The 17,401-nt window shown below is 42.0% G+C and overlaps 2 protein-coding genes across 3 annotated transcripts in view; one reads left to right on the top strand and one right to left on the bottom strand.

The window, feature by feature from the left end:
- Positions 1–922, top strand: part of atad1b (ATPase family AAA domain containing 1b) — a 12,073-nt gene extending 11,151 nt beyond the window's left edge. For both annotated transcript variants that reach the window (XM_062525627.1, XM_062525628.1), the window contains exon 10: positions 248–922. In XM_062525627.1, the coding sequence (XP_062381611.1) occupies positions 248–371 (124 nt within the window). In that variant the 3' untranslated portion in view covers positions 372–922. The remainder of the gene's footprint in view (positions 1–247) is intronic.
- papss2b (3'-phosphoadenosine 5'-phosphosulfate synthase 2b) lies at positions 909–17,351 on the bottom strand. The gene is made up of 12 exons (XM_062525626.1): positions 17,141–17,351; positions 14,129–14,243; positions 13,325–13,560; positions 12,856–12,994; positions 11,350–11,468; positions 10,677–10,790; positions 10,110–10,221; positions 9,216–9,421; positions 8,183–8,318; positions 4,779–5,047; positions 3,751–3,980; positions 909–3,379 (listed from the first exon to the last, which is right to left on the bottom strand). The coding sequence occupies exons 1-12, from the start codon at positions 17,312–17,314 to the stop codon at positions 3,238–3,240; spliced, it is 1,992 nt and encodes a 663-aa protein (XP_062381610.1). The 5' UTR covers positions 17,315–17,351; the 3' UTR covers positions 909–3,237.
- Between the last annotated feature and the right edge of the window lie 50 nt (positions 17,352–17,401).

Genomic DNA, 17,401 nt, shown 5'->3' with positions numbered 1-17,401 from the left:
TCAGAGCAAGAGCATTTTGTAATGTTTTTCATTCCTGAAATATGAAAAAAGACAATTTTGGTAATAAGCTTTGTGTAGCCGTGGTTTTCTTGTGCCGTAAGAGTGTAACAAGGATATCGATTTTTAAGGAATTGGATTAAAATGACTGTCCTGGTGAACGTGATCACTACACACTTACATTCTTCTCTCTTTCTCCCTCTCTCTCTTTCTCCCTCTTCCTCACTGTCCCTCTCTCTCTCTCCCGCAGTAGTCTAGAGGAGGACTTCATGCGTCCCATCCAGCAGCAGGATCTGCTGAAGGCCGTCAAGAAGATGAAGAAGTCCAAGACAGCCGGGGGACAGACCGTCCTCCTGCACGCCGCACTGGACTAAAGTCTCCCGAGAACAACTGTCCCCTGTCCTCTCACCGGGAAAAAAAACCCCTCAACGGTCTCTCTCTCTTTTTTTTATGAAAAAAAAAGCATATGTATATTTTTTTTCCTCATATCATACTGGGTTATGGTCTTTGTCACTGGGCCGGCTTTTTGTCAAGTAGCCATGCGTGTCTCCTTGTGACAGTTGGAGAAGGCCTTTGGCTTAATGCCTTTTATTGACCTTTCTCACCTTTGCCATCCAGCTATTAAAAATAGCTTTTTTCGATACTGTACCATCAGTCCAGATATCCTCTCTTTTTTTTGTTTGAAGTGTTTGGATATTCATGAAATTATTAGTTTCATGAGTTCTAAATTGCTGTGAACACCGTTAAACTGACAGTGAGATGTGCCATTGTGGGTCATTGTGTGTAAATGTGTACGTCTACGTTCACATCTCTCTACATGCACGTGGGTACATTCTTCAGTTAGGGTCTAAAAGAGGGGATACATTCATAATGGACCAAGTCCATTTCATAGATGACAACAGATTTTGTTGTGTGTGTGTGTGTCTGTGTCAAGAAAACAAATTGTGAATTTTATGCATCCTATTATTGGTGGAGATTCCTATTGCATTTGATAAGATAAGGATCTTACTTGAAGTGCTTTATACAAGTTTACATTGATTATGGCCTCTTAGTCTGTAGACAGAGAATTGGTCCAATGTGTAACCCAGTTGAACATGTTGATAGTATATTGCTAGTGCAGTATTTATTTCTTGTGAAGAGTTTCTGCCCAACCACTAGGGAGAAGCATTGCAGATGTTTTGTACATGTTTTGCTTCCCATTTTTGGTTTTGCTTCTTTCCATTGTTGACATACCACACCACACTACACACACACACATTTACTCACAGTCTAACATTGGATAGAACGCACACATTCAAGGAAAATATTCTTCAAGTGTAAGATATATCCTTTGTATTGGGGGCTCCTGTTTGATATGCTTTAGTGAAATTGCACTGAGTGGGGATTCGGTATCAGAGAATGGGTGTGGAAATATGATAACTTTTCTGACTCTGGTGGAGTCTTGTGTAAATATCAAATTTATTGAGCAGATAAAGTTGACACTGAGTTCACTCTGAAGAGAATTTGTTTATCAGTTGACTGTCTGTTTTACTTTGTGAGACACAATTTTAAATTTAGAAATCATGTTATCTTAAGTTAATGGTAATAAATAAGTGAAGAAAAGTTGCTGTTTGTCATTCATTCTTGTCATTGATACATGTAAGACTTCACATATAGTATTGGTTAAACCTTTTAATTGACATTTGATTCTGATCATCCACACCTTAAACACATCGTCTTCACCTGGATGACTGTGGAATGTAGTAAAGATGAGTGACAATTTCACATGAACTTGTGTTAAGATACTTCGTAACGTTCACATTAAGAGATAGGAGGACAACATTTCAGTAATGCAGGACACTTCAGTAACCGTTTAGGAAATCAATAAATATGCTGTTGTGTTTTTTTTTTCAGGCTGAGATCAGAAGCCAATAGGAAAATCCAATAAATCTTTGTGTTACAATGAAATTGTGCATATATAGATCTTTTTTTTCTTCTTTTTTTTAAATAAACACCCAACATCCATTCAATAGCTTTTGTTCACAGTTGATGCTCCTCAAATCCAAAACAGACATACTTTTGCATATTATTTCATATCAGAAGTAAATACTGGACCAGTATTACATTCTTAGTGACACAGATGGAAAAACATCAATTTGATTCATCTAAGGAGCACCCTAAAAAAGAGACAGTAATTGTTGATATCACAGCTAATGGACAATTGTAGACATTGGCTTGTACATTTCGGTTTGTTTTGATAGATTTAGAGGATCTGACATTACTGCCATTGTGTCCTTTTGCACACGGAGACCCACACATGAAGTGGAGAAAAGGAGTGACTATCCACCAAAAAACATGGATGGGAAAAAAAAATCAGTAACATGTAATTTCCTCTTAAAATCCGCTTTCACATATCACGTTCAAGTTGGCACCTTGAATGCACATGCTTTGTTTTGAAGAAGGCACAACATTTTCTTTTTAAGTATATTTGTTGTAAGAAGCCAGTTGACACTGTTATGTAAAAAACTACAGATAATTTATAAAACTAAGGAACGTTTAAAACTTGTAGTTAAAATATCACATTTTCTGTATCTCATTAAGGCAGGGCTGTCCAATCTTATCCAGAAAAGGACACGTGGCAAAACGTGATACGCGATACTTGTCAGCGGACTCACAAAATTGCCAGATCCTCTGTAAAACAAACTGGCTACAACCATGCCTTTATGAATAAGACTGAACATCCCCACTTTAAGGCATGTAGCATAAACTATTCCTCTACGCACTAATCGATTGTATTAAAATCCAAATAAAATATAAAATATGATTCTCTCTCTCTCTCTTACTCACTCTCTTTATTTCTTTCTATCTTTCTCTTTCTCTATCTCCACTTACACTATGTACATTCTGCATTCAGACTTTAAATGGGTGAGATGAACAAGCATGACCATTTTTCTCAGGTGCAGGAAAGACCATGAGGTGAGAAACACCGACATGTTTCGCTGTGAAGGAGTAACTGAGCGGGATCTTCGGAGTTGTATGAGAAATACAGTACAGTACTATCCTCTGCAGAGTTTTCCTTTTGTACAAAAAACACTGAGGGGCCGTAGAAAAATACAGGGGGAAAAAAAAGAAATAAACATCAAACAAACAAACAAACAAACAAAACAAAAAAACTAGCAGCCAATATGTCACATCTCAAAGTTGTGCACATGGGAGAGCCCTGTCTGAATGCAGCCTTTGGAATAGATCGTGCCCCCAAGCTCACTGGTCTTTCTGCAGAGAACCGTAGTATTCGGTGAGAACCTTCCAGGCTTTGGGAGCCATGAAACCGTCGGGTGGGTTCTCTCCGCTCCTGGCCAGCCTCCTCATCTTGGTCCCCGAAATGAACTCAAACTCGTCATTTCTAGAACAACCGAACCACAATAGAGAACATTTAATTTACTGAAAAATAACTACCCGTAATTACTACCCGGCTTATCCACTGATTTTGCACAATTTCTTCAGCTATGAGGTTAATACAGGGGGGCAGTTAATATGGTGTTAATATGGTTTTGTTTCTTTTAACTTGCATAAAACACTGTCCTGCGGCTTATACACAATGCGGCTTATATGCGGGAAATTGCTAGGCTAATGTACTGACTGAAATCAGGAAACAAAACTAAACATTGCATCAAAGTACAACTGTTATGATAACAACAAAACAAACACCTAATTAAAACCCATTTGACATGTCTGTGTAAACCACGGCAAAAACAGCACATCGCCAGGCCTTACCGTTCTTTATCATAGAAGTCCATGGCCTTCTTGACCTTGTTGTACGCGGCCACACGGAAGGGAATGATCTCGACAGAGGTCAGACCTGGCGCCATGGTGAGCACCTTGCCCCCGTGAGTGGGCTCGTACATGTCCTGCTTGGTCTCGGGGTGAGGCATGCCAGCGGGGTCGCGGCCCACGATGTAGAAGTTGGCACCGGCGATCATGCGGGCCCTGCAATGCCATTGCACCTGCCAGGGGGAGCCAGAGAGTGCTGTCAGTGACCAATGTTTTTAGTCTATGTCAGTGACCAATGTTTCCTTGTGAATGTCCACATTGAATTACATTTGTGGTGTGTCTGCTAAACAGGACATTGTATTTATGGTTGTTTATGTTTATGGTTTATTTATATTCACTGCATATTAAGTTATAGGGGCATGTTTAATACATTTGCAATGTTATATCATATTTTACCATAAAGGCTACAATTTTCGTAAAATGAATCGACATTTATCGAAGGCTGATATTCATAACTAAGAGCTGGCCTAGTGTGTGGTGTGTCCAAAGGCCATTCAAAATCCACGATCTGTGGTTATACACAATACACTGTACTGCAATTTCCCAACTATTAACCGCGGCTCATATATTGATTTTGCAACATTTCTTTCTTCAGCTATGAGGCCGTTAATATAGCATTGACATGGTTTTGTTCCTTTTAACTTACATAAAAACACTGTCCTCCTGCGGCTGATACACAATGCAGCTAATACGCTGGAAATGACTGTATACAGTTTACCGTAATTTGCCGACTATTAGCCGCGTCTTATACATTGATTTTGCAAAAATTTCTTCAGCCATGAGGTTAGTACACTGGGTCAGTTAATATGGTATCAATATGGTTTTGGTTCTTTTAACTTGCATAAAACGCTGCCCTGCGGCTTATATATAATGCGGCTTATATGCAAGAAATGACTGTATACAGTTTACACAGAATACACACAGGACAATGGACAGTGTTGCAGCACTATGCCACATGAATACTAGCTTACCTCTGTAGGTCCAGCATACATCATGGGCGATGGGAAGATGGCCACGATGGTGTGGGCCGGGTCCAGCACCCCCTCCTCCAGCACGGCGGCGTGCTGCTTCATGCGCCAGTCCAGCGGCACGTCGTCCTCCTTGGTCCAGCCGCCCAGCGGGTGAAGGAGCAGGACCGGGTTCTTGTACCCGCGCGCCAGGAGACGGCGTTTGGTGTCCTGCATCAGCAAGGCGTGCCCGTTGTGGACCGGGTTGCGCAGCTGGAAGGCAAAGATGGCGTCTGGCCCGGAAAGGACGCAGAAGGTCAATATTTCTGCGCTGCCAATAACAGCAGCTGTAGCCGCGGTCAGCAGAGATATTACTCAAAGAGTGCTGGATAGCCCTGGGCTCTGATCTGCTCTGATGAACGCCATGTTGGCCAAAACACGTTGCCATGATTTTATCGTGTTAATCACAAACTAGCCTTACTTGTCATTAACTAGCATTATTTTTAAATTTTTTTTTTTTTTTTTTTTAATATAAGAAGATTGCTTTGGATCTCCCTGTTTTGCATAGTGCAGGGTAGCCCATTTTTAATTGCTAATTTTAGGATAGAATTGTTTAGTCCCCCATTGAAAAAGACCACATTGTAATTAGAATTCTATAAGCAGCAGAGCTGTGATAACTGATAACAAGCATTTGTTCAATATGCACTTAGTCCTTTGAGTTTGTGATGTGTTATGGTTTGTATAATAGTATTGTTTTGTTATAATTTGTCCATTGATAGAATTTGACATTTATTTTGCTATTGTCCTTAAATTTAGCCATACCTTGCTTTAGTTATTATTATTATTATATATAATTAACTGAGTGACTTATTTGATTGCTATTCTAATTTCACTGTTTTTATTTCTCATTAGGTTAGTGCTTAAAATGATTGTTTTACTGATAATATTACTATTCTCCCTATTGTAATTGTTCACTGTTAATTTAATTTGTACTGTTATTTATTTGTATGTCGCTTTGGACAAAGGCGTCTGCTAAATAACCATAACCATAACCATAACCATAACTGAAAGTGTCTGCAGCATACTATTGTGTATTCTGTGGCGGCCATGCTAAAAGCACAATGTGGTCAAGATAACAGAAGTTGATGACGTTGCATTTATCAAGAAGTTCAAACTAAACGGTATAAGACTAAAATGTCACAATTTGATCCATGAAGGCCTCCATGTCTCATCTTAATGCCTAAACCTAAACCTAATCCTAAACAAATCTATTCAGAGGCCTTGGATAACCACAGCCCAAGTATGTTTAGAAATAGTTCTGTAGAACTAGTCAAGAAAACCCCCTGAAGCTACCGGTAAACTCTTTGTGGAATTTCTGAGGGATCTTTCATCTTTTTAAGCTGGCATTAGGAAACCAGTTTCATCCCCTTGGGCTAGAGGCGCTAACAGGATGTCTGACTTTACTACTGTAAATACATAAATATATCTGAAACAGGGGCGGAGCTATAGGCGGGGCAGGCGGGGCAGCTGCCCCTGGGCCCGGGCCCTTCCCGAGGGCTCAAGGGGCCCTTTGCACTTCATCGAAAACACTCATTCGATCTCCCCGACGCGTTCTTACTTATCTCACCGAATGTGTTGTAGCGCACATCACTCAGTATTGTGTGAAACAGGTGGCTAGCCTGTTTATATATCTAGCATTTTAGATCTACTATTTTATCATGGTGGGAGTCATGACTCAAAAAATACCAGTGAAATCCCTAAAGCTGTCTTGTAATGTAATAGTTAGTCATGTTCTTTTAAGATAAGCTATGTTGTTATGGCTTGTATTGTTTTTTTTAAATCATGTTTGTGTAATTTTTTAACAACTGCAGTGCATGATGGGTATGATATCTGAAGACTTGTTGAACGTCATCATCAAAATTCCATTGTAGTGAACAACGTATATAATAGGCTTGGACTAGGCTACGGGAAGTTGGTAATACCTGGTTTAACTTGTTCTTATGCCAAGCATCAGCCCCGGATCATTCTCACACAATTAACGCAGAATCTATAGTTTTTATTACGATCAAATAATCGATCAAACGAGAAAGATCATTATACTTTGTGGGCTCTCTCCATGCTCGTGACTTCTACAAACTAAAGCATAATTTGGAACGAAATTATGAGCATGCAGTAGAGACAGAGAGGCAGGTTCCAGCTTCACTCTTCCGCTGTCAGACGGACCGCATAGCCTAGGTGTCATTATCTGCCCAGCTAACGACGGAAATTCGAAATAAGATGTAAACAGCAAGTGGCCGCTTCACGTGATGTCCATTACCGTCCGAAATTCGGCAAGGAATTATCGCAAAATGTGCAGAACATTTGAAAACAGCTATTAGGCAGGTTCCACCTAGCTTGTCATTGTTGACATCTTCTGCCATAAGAATCGTTTTAAGAAAGGTACGTGGCTAATAATGATGGCAGCAAAGACGAGAGGAGACTAAAGGAGGTGGCAGATCAGGTTTCCAGTGATTCACCATTTGTAGTCTAAGCTCAGGTTGGTAAGAAGACTATTTTACATTGGCTGCACTCACTGTGAGTAACTTAGCCAATTTATTTATTAGCTAGCCTAATATTTACCATCTGAAGAATGGAGTCACAAATTAGACTATTCTTGTGAATGCATTCCACTCAGATAGCTAAGTGGCTACCAGGTTCAAAATGCACGTTTACTTGCAAACAGAAATATAAGCTTGGGACCCTCCATTTCCAAAGCAACAAATGAAGGCTGCTTGTAATAATACAAATATTGTTATATCATATCAATATGGTGCAAACAAACGAGCTACAGCTGGTAGAGCCTTCAGCCTTGAGCATGACCTGCAAAACGGCATTATGAGAACCGTTCAGACTCTTCTTAAAGTGACTGCACCATTTATCAATATCAATATCACAATTGACCAAATATAAAATAATACATAAGCAATTTGCATTACTTTAGTTGCTTGTGTCACATTTTTGTTATCATTAAAATCTTATTATGCGTGTTGGGGGGGCGGAGCGGGGGGGGGGGGGGGGGGGGATATTGGGTGCGTATGGGGAGGGGGGGGGCCCATCAACCATCTCTGCCCCAGGGCCCTGTGTGCAGTTGTTCCGCCACTGGTCTGAAATCCACTCAAGGTTCAATCCCAATGACCCAAATGTAACTCAAAAGTAACTCAAGCGTTCAGTAGAACTCTAGTACTGTGACCTTGACTGATATCTCCAGTTGTCCACGGTCACTCTGGCCTTTCCTGCTGACTCATACAACGAAACAAGAGATACTAAATCTTATCTGACATTTCTGTGTTTTCCAATGGTGTGGTCATTAAGTCCCTTATCGTCTCGGAAAGAGCTTGAATTGACATGGAATTCAAGTATTCTACAGCTCTTAAGGACTTCAGGCTTACCTGCTTTCATATCCTTGAACCTTTGTCTCAGTTCTCTTGGAGTAAGGCGGTACTGGTCCAGCCCATCGTCCCATTTGATTCGCTCCAGCACCTCCAGTTCACCGCCAGCAAGCCAATCACCGCTCTCCATCACCATCTTTGAGAAAAATACAGGAGAGCTTTGGTTTAAACCGTGGACCGCAACAACTCTCATCCAGTTAGTACAGAAGTCCCCATAATATTTCTAAAGCACAAAGGCCCCAGAGAGAAAGTTTGAACATAGATCTCAAACAGAAAAGTCTCTGGCATCAAATACCAAGCACATTGCAACTGCTTCCTTGAGGTTGCATTGAACTGAACTTTACCCAGGCAAACAGAAACAATTTATTATCTAATTATATTATTACTGGCAGCCATGCTTGCTGCTAGTAATACCTCTCCTCCTGTTCCTCATCATGCTGTGCCTGTATGGCTCATCTTTGCATCATGTTTTCTGCCGGGTCATTTTCTGTTCACAACTGTTTCTACTACATGATTTACAAGCTTCACTGTGTCCTTCAGCATACTACTGCGTGACATATTTGCATTAAAGGCACTCTATAAACAAAGTTTGTTTTCAGTTGAATAACAAGTTTACTGGGTCATGGTCCCATCAAACCTTGAAATCAAGCGTTGTCGAATGGAACGGTCATGGTTTCCAGATATTATTGTACAGCGACATTCCGTAGATTATCGTTCTGGACTTTATCAGCCTGGCCATGGGCATTCTTACTTTTGTGGCGCCTGAAAATGTCAGGCCCGAGTTTCTCTGATAACTACAGTCAGATAAATTCACCATTCTGAAGTGCCAACCACCACTTTCAATTTCTGCTAGGTTTCCTCATCTCTTGCTTGCACCATATTTGCTGGCCTGATATCTCAAGTGAAAGCAAGAAAATCATGATATCTTGATATCAAATTGCAAAAGAGACCCTAGAGGTTATTTATGTTCTATATTCTAACGTTCCATGCAGGTATGGGGTTCTGAAGATACCCGCGGAGCAAGACGCCTCACCTTGATGTAGGGGTGCTGGGGGCAAGTGGTGCCCCACTGTCTGGCACAACGCTCCTCCTTCCGATGCACGTAGAACTCGGGGTTGCGGAGGATGGCGACTCGGCGACCTCTGAACTGCAGGGCGAAGGCGGCGCAGCCGTCCAGCCTCTCCTTGTCCTCCGTGGACACAGGCAGGACGATGGGCACGGACAGGTTGATCGTCCCACCTGCAAGTTAAGTGGCAACGTTGTTAAAGGTGCTATGTGGAGTTCAGTTTAAGACATCTACAAACGTCCCCATCCCCTACTCCCGTTTATGAAACTCAATAAACAATTGATCACAAAACAAAAAGACATCTAAAAATGCAAATGTTGAAATGGAAACAGAGTGTGAAGAAACAAGGTTTGACGTAGTGTTCCGTATTGCCCACTGAAGTTGCAAACCAAACCAGCTAGCACCAGGCCAGCTCTCCTAAAAATATTAGTCACGCGACCACAAGACTATGAATTCTTACAACTATTCATGATAACCAAACCACTTTTATAGTTCACACAATGATGGTATTCACAGAATAAGTCACCGAATGTGTATAGTACTGAAGTACTGAACAAAAAGTGTGCTAGTGTTGCTATTCAATAGCTGTGGTATGCATAATAAGCGTTGCATAGGCTTTGTCAGCAAAATTATGCCAACCCAAAGAGTAATTTAATCTACATTTCCAAAAAGGGTAATAAACTCTTAGTGACAACATTATGTTCACATTCAGTTAGTTGCTTTGGACATAATCATCAGTAAAATATCACAACCATAACCAGATGTTGAAGATGTTAATGTATGCAAACATAAAGTATGTTCAATATATGTAAACATTATGTTTAATGTATGTAGACATGTGTCAACTGTTAACACACTCACCGTCCAGGAGAGTGCTGAAGTGGAGGACCTGAAGGAACTCCCTCTCTCTCATGAAGCCCTTGAGAGGGGTGGCCCAGCCCTCGGCCAGAACCTGCACCCACTGGAGGTCAAGCTGCAGAGACACACGGCAAAGCAAAACTACTGAGTGGGGGGGGGGTCATTGCATGGGTGTTGCCGTTGTTGTACATTTGTTGTTCCCTCGCCTGATTAAATTAAAGCTGATTGAAAATTAATTAAATGTGTCAGTTCAGTTGATGTGTGTGTTTCTGACTAGCAAAACGCTACTAACTTTGCACTTAAATATTCAACCATAACCCTCAGAACTTACAGTATTCTTGGGCACATACAGCTTGGAATTTTTAGATATTGCCAACATGAATTGCTACCTGGGCTGTTCTGTACAAGTTCATTCAGGCTCCCATACTAGAAATGTAATCCTGTCCTCCGTTTACACTTTGCGCAGTACAGTTTTTCAGTATGAATTTCAGGCGTCATATTTATGACGCTAGTGAACAGAAGCTATTGTTGACGGCACATTAAAAGGCAAGCTATTGGTGCCTTGGTTACCTTGGTGATGTTCACAATGGGCAATATATTGGCATCACTCAGAGCCAGGTCCAACTTGTTCTCCTCCACGAAGAGCTCATTCACTTCTTCCGTTACGCCCGAGGGCACAATGTCCTGTGCACAGAAAACAATGACAGAGTCCATTTTAAAAAGAGCAATTTGACACCTGCAACCTGAGCTGAAGAGGCAGGTTTTTTTTTTTTTTGTCTACTGTAGCTTCAGGCTCTATTCTCATCTCAGGGCTCCAGGTCACTGATACTCATCTTTGTCCCAGATTTACCAATGGTCAAAGCATGTCCCACTTGCAGAAAAGCCAAAAAAGACGCTAAGAAAGATGAACCGGTTGCACTGATAAAAAGCTGCAGTTATCTTGCAATCTGCCTATTTGATTACCACCACAAGAAGTTCACAGGAGAAAAAGCATTTGCCGTCTTTAAATAAATTCCATTGAAGAAAAGTAATTTTATGTCTCAAGCTATAGGACTCTGCTGATGTTAAACTTCATTCAAACTAGAAACTCTTCCACATAAAGAACCTGTCCATCATGAAACTGCACTGCAAGAAGAAAGATTTCTAAAGGACGCTTCTGTGACCAGAAAAACAAAGACCAAAGGCTAAAAACAGAAGTAATAAAATACAAGAATATATAATGAGTCTGGTGATGGCAACTCACATGAATCTTGAGCAGCTCCACCACCTGGTCAATGCACTCGTTGACGGTCAGCTCCCCAGTCTTCAGCACCAGCTCTGGGGCTTCAGGTCTCTCGTAGTCCGAGTCGATACCTGTGAAACCTGGAGGTGACACAGCGGACAGTTAGCCACCACGTAAACCGACATAAAGCACTCTGTGCTACCCTTTGAAGACCATCATCTTAAAAAAGAAGGGTTGAGATGGACAGATCACACATATCAAGGAAAAACAACAGCAGAATGTCAGACACAGATTAAAATAAATCACACTGAGGCTTTGGCTTTACTTTGAGCCATGTTGATCTAGTGACAATAAAACTTTAGGACACATAAAATGTGCTTCACGTGTGCATTTCACAGTGTTCTTTGATTGTTTGCTATGCAAACTCTGCTTATCAGGGTTATAACTACCCCGTCGTAAATGATGTAAGGAATAACTGACAACGCGGCATTTGGGGATCAGAAAAAGAAGCGCACGTTCAAGTCGGTAATGCGACCACAAAAAGAAGCTTCAAAATGTGTAGCCAAAGTTCCGTTACTGTTGCAACACTTCTTCTTTTCAACGACCTAGGCAACTGTTACACTCTTTGTCAACTTGGAAAAATCTTGAAAGAGTGTGTGTGTGTGTGTGTGTGTGTAATAACAAGGAATAAATGACTAATGATACATAGTGGTTGCAAATCATGTTGGCTTGTGGCCCATCTCATCCCAGTAGAAGCCCAAAGCAAGTCCTAACAGGCATCAATCAGTTAACAGGAAGTTCTGACTTTCTAACAATTCCTCTTTGAGACACGGCCACAAGCCTGCATTTAAGATGCTCACCAGTTTCCTCCGAATTCATCCATAATGAGTCAGAGAAACCCCTACGAGCTGCTACTTATTGCTCATTCAGCAAAACCACACACTAGACTTCACAATCACCCCCTCTGTTCAGGCTCGCTGAAGCAACGTCACAATGACTCAGACAGACCAGCTGTTTCAACCCACCAATCACTGGTAGAGATCAAACAGAGCCCTACACTGAGAGAGAGAGAGAGTTGCGACCATAGGGGTTAAAGTTCAACATCACAAAAAGTTCCCGGAGGTGATTGACAGTTGATTAGAATGCATTGAATACTGTTCAATATTGAAAGACAGAACTATGACTTTAGGTCATTGAAAGTCCATAAATACATTGATATACAATGTGTATGACATTATCATTATGTAATTATTGTGTAAACTATGTGGTTAGCCTACCATTACCACCATAAATCTTTAATAGGCTACAATTCCAGACTTTATGTCGTAGTAGCCTATTAAATAGCTAGTAGACTGAGCTTAGGTTAATGCTAATTTGCTTGCGTTGTTAGCGGTCCATACTGCTGTAACAACTGTAACATACCACTTTGAATGGAGTTGTCGCAACTTTCTTTCTAAAGGGCTCGGAGATCAACTACTACAGTCAGTAAACCAGCCAATCGTTTCAGAGATGCTGGTCATGTGATACCTTTGATCTCGCCAGCTCTGGCCTTCTTGTAGAGCCCCTTGACGTCTCGGCTCTCACACACCTCCAGTGGGGCGTTCACAAACACCTCGTAGAAGGGCAGCCCAGCGGCTGCGTGGATTTTCCTGGCCTCGTCCCTGTCCTGAGGTACACAGAAGTAAAGCTTGGTTAAAAGCCTGAACCTGGTCAACTAAAACCTGTGTAAGACAAGGTCAAATAACTGTTATTAGTGACTGATATGTTGGACTAGCAGTGAGAGGATGCATTAGTAATGGAATAAAATAAAAACTGATTTTGCTTTATAATCAGTGCTCTAGACTTCCAATCTCTCCTCCTCTATAACACTTACAATTTGGATACTCAAGGATACTCGTAGCCTATGGCTAATAGTGAAAAACATATTCTAGAATATGCATGTAGGACTTATAACACTGTAACATCATGTGTCCTGAATGAATGATTTAGGCCTCACCTTAGTGAAGGGTGAGATGAAACTGGTGATGCAGACCAAGCCTGCGTCGGCAAACAGTTTGGCCACTTCAGCGATACGCCGGATGTTCTCCTCGCGATGCTCAGAGGTGAAGCCAAGGTTCCTGTTCAGCCCTTGTCGGATGTTGTCCCCGTCCAGAGAGTAGCAGGGGATGGCGTGGGATACCAAGTACTCCTCCAGAGCAAAGCCGATGGTAGTTTTACCAGCTCCCGACAACCCTACGCCACAGACACAATACACACACAACATACACACACAGACAAAACACAAAACACACACACACAAACACACACAGACATAACACACACACACACACACAAAACAGATGTTTGAGGTATTGCTGAATGGGGGCGTGAATGGGAGGGACAGGCTTTCCCTGGCCAGGGGAATTCTGGTCACTGCGCCTCGCCCGTCTGACTCCTCGGCCCAGGCTCTCTGGACAGAGTCCAGCAGCAGGCTGCACTGACACAATACAGGGTTGAGCACTAACACTGCACTGCATTGTACGTGTCTGAGCTAAATGACTTTAAGGAAAGACTAAATATGTGTGAGAGGAATGGGACATATTAGAGGCACAGAGACCTTACCATATCAAGGTAACAGGAGGACTAATAAACACTTCAGCCTTAATGTATAGGTAGTATTCAAACAGAAAGCCTAAATAAACATGAGCTATGCCTTCAATAAACAGTATGGCTTCTAGCGTCGGCCTGAATGGGGTATATAGGGAACACTGGAAATGACTGCTATGCTAACATGTCCACTGTAAGTAGCTGAAGCGCTAACCTGTTAGCCACACTGTGCATCCTCGAAAGCCTCCTCTGGTGCCCACCACCTGGCCTCTCTTGCTCCTGCTGACATGGTGGGCCTGATACACCACGTTGGTGGCCCTCTGGAGGTCCTGCAAGAGCCAGCAAAAATGGGGCTGTGAGTGACACACTTCATTTGTATGGTAGGAGCAGGCTTCACTCAGTCTCTTAGGTTTGTTTTTGAGAGTGCTAGACCAAACTTATATGTTTACTGTAACTGTAAGAAAAGGTAAAAAGGTCGCACTTTGCATTTAAACGTGTTTTTATTGCACAAATTATTTATTGTGCAATAAAAACACGTTTAAATGCAAAGTGCGACCTTTTTTGCTTTTCGCTGTGACACACTTGACACAAGGCTTCACAAATTGTATTCGTTTAGCATGCATGACGCTACTACGAAGCATATTTTCTTCAGACCAAATTTGAAGAAAATATCAGCGCAGTGGTGAGAGTTTTGCAAGGTGATTGCTGGTTTATTGTAGTGTCTTGTGGCAATTTAGTTTTCTCGCATATGGACCTCGACACGGACCGACATGTAATTAGGTCAACATGGAGGTATGTGGCAGTACTTTAAAGTCACTGTAAGCAACACTTGATAACATACTCAAGTTGAGCTGTCCTTATGATCGGCTTTCTATTATGAAAATAAGCCTGCTGAGTGGATGAAAAGAATATCTTTGGTTCCCTTCTATGTTGTTATTCAAGTCTAAATTCAACCACAAATCAGTAACCTTCCAAACAGATATCCCTGCCTGTTAATCATTTCGGGTCAGGGTCATTTCTTACAAAGTGACTTTATGCATACATAATCCATATTTATAAATGTTGCTCTCTATACAGTATTTCTTAGTACATCTTAGGAATCCGCACGTCAAGGATTTGAACTGTCTGGGTGCTTCGGCCAGTTATCATACACATAACATATGTGTGTATGTCTATAGCCTATTTCCCTGTTCTCTCTTGGGTCACTTTTGTTGCCCGTAAACACTCAGCCTTTTGGTTCAATCATGTCAAATGCAGTTTCATCTTGTCTACTTTAAATTACTACAACATCTCCTCCACTAGGCCTTTCTTGCACTTTCATGCTTCAGTTGGTATGTATAAAACGAATAACGCCCTATACTGCTGACGTCCCATTCTAGTAAGGCCAACAACTACTCCACGCAATGTTGAGATGTGTTTGTACAATGAATCTTTGAAATGAAATGAACAAGAACTGCTTTATCATGATAATCTGATAAGCACATTCCTCCTCTCCTGAAATGTCACTCCGATCAACTTGGTGGCGTCTTGCAAATCCTTGCTTTGCCTCACATGAGCCTTGGGCTGTACTGATTAGGCTTACTGTATGGATTGTGCAGTGGAGAGCCAAATTCTGCTTTGTGCAAAAATATGCTGATCCGACCCCAGACCAACCCCCAATCAATCTCGACACTGGAGACATTTCTTCTGGAATGGCTCTTACAGTACAGCCCATTCTAGTAAGGCCAACAACTCCTCCACACAATGTTGAGATGTGTTTGGATAAGTTAAATGAGGCTAGGCCTAATATTGATCAAGAGATGTTGAATGGTGCGCACACGCACACGCGCGCACACACACACACACACACACACACACATACGTGGCACTCAAATGATGACCCTGAACAGTGTCCTTATTCATAACAGCAGGAGGGCATACGCCCAAGTTATCGCTGCTGCAGGCGGTGGTGTGAGTTTACCTTGCACTTCTCACACACTCAATCTTCCTCTTTAATTTTCCCCCGTCACACCTTTCTTTCTCACTCACTCACTCACTCACCACGTCAGTCTGTTCTTCTCACATGATCCCACCCCACCTGTTCCTATCCCCCCACTAATTTCTCTCACTTACTTCCCCACCACACACACACACCCGTCCCTAGAAGCCCACCCACCCCACTCACTCACTCACTTACCACAGAACCCCCCTCTGTCTTTCCTTGCACATTTTACTGTCTGGTTCATTTCATATTCCCTTCAGATGCCCCCCCCCCCAACCCCCCCTTCATCTCAAAGCCATCACGTGACACCCATTCATTCATGTGCACTGGAGAAGCAAAGGTGCACAGCGTGGCACTGTCATGGCCAGACACAAATGGGGTCCTTGTTCCAGACCTGGCTGACTTTCAGAGCTTTACCACAGTGGTGTTACACTAGTCCCAATGTGCAACGCATAAGTGCCAATGGCTGTTCACACGTTAGCTTCATCTCTAAATTGCATCCTACTACAACGTTTAACTTACTCTGTAACTTAACTCAGTGATAGTATAGACTTAAAGTATGTCGAAATGCGCACTGTATCTGTCGCCTGGATACTGAAATGATATCCATCCCATAACAATTTAGAGTCGGCCACAACCACAGACAGGTCAGGCTGCATTGGAAATAACGACACTATCAACAATCTAAGATACAACCAGATTCACTCCCTATGTTCCATGACTTTGAAAAAACGTGACTTACAAGGTTGTAATAACATAGGTCCACACCATAATCCAGTTTAGCTGGTGGGCACTTTACCCATACGCTAACCAGTAGACTAGCTAGCTCCAGCTTTGATGATTTCGAGAATTAAGACTAGCATAGCTAACTCGCTAGCCGGCCAGTTACGAAGCTATGAAAACATAGACCATGAACATTTTGCGGCATCACTGGTTCTGGCTTACATAGTGGGCCAGAATATATTAGCGATACTGTACTTCCTTACTGACAAATAGACTAGTTAGTCCTACTTGGCGATGTAAGAGCATACTAGCCAATAATTCTTGACTATGCTACATTGTATTCATGGTTACAACAAACCCACAGAAACCACTAGTTTGCAGAGAGAATATACCAATCTTGAACATGTCGAATACGGCAAAGCTTTTGGCTAGGTCTGCTTGTTTAATCTTCGACTTCTCGTCAATAAAACCATCTGAAAAGTACACATAGTAATGAAGACTTAGTTGTGCAGAACCACTTACTGTTCGCTGTTTTTTGGTCCCAGACATGTTGTCCAAATTTATGTGATGAGTTTTTCGACACACTATGTTTTCGGAGGGTGTGTAAACCAACCCGGTAGGCAGGCAGTCAAGCGGAGACGACCAGGATTTATAGTCGGGGCAGATCTCTGAGTTCTTTTTGGACACGTAGCACATCCAAAACCTCTTCCTCGTCCTCCTCCAAGACGCTCATAGGCCAGATCCCAACATCCCACGCGTCAGAATCACGACGTAATCTTGGTG

This window comes from Sardina pilchardus, chromosome 22, assembly GCF_963854185.1.
Source record: "Sardina pilchardus chromosome 22, fSarPil1.1, whole genome shotgun sequence".
Taxonomy (NCBI): Eukaryota; Metazoa; Chordata; class Actinopteri; order Clupeiformes; family Clupeidae; genus Sardina; species Sardina pilchardus.
The sequence above is the reverse complement of the archived record's forward strand: the minus strand, read 5'-3'. Positions and strand labels throughout refer to the sequence as shown.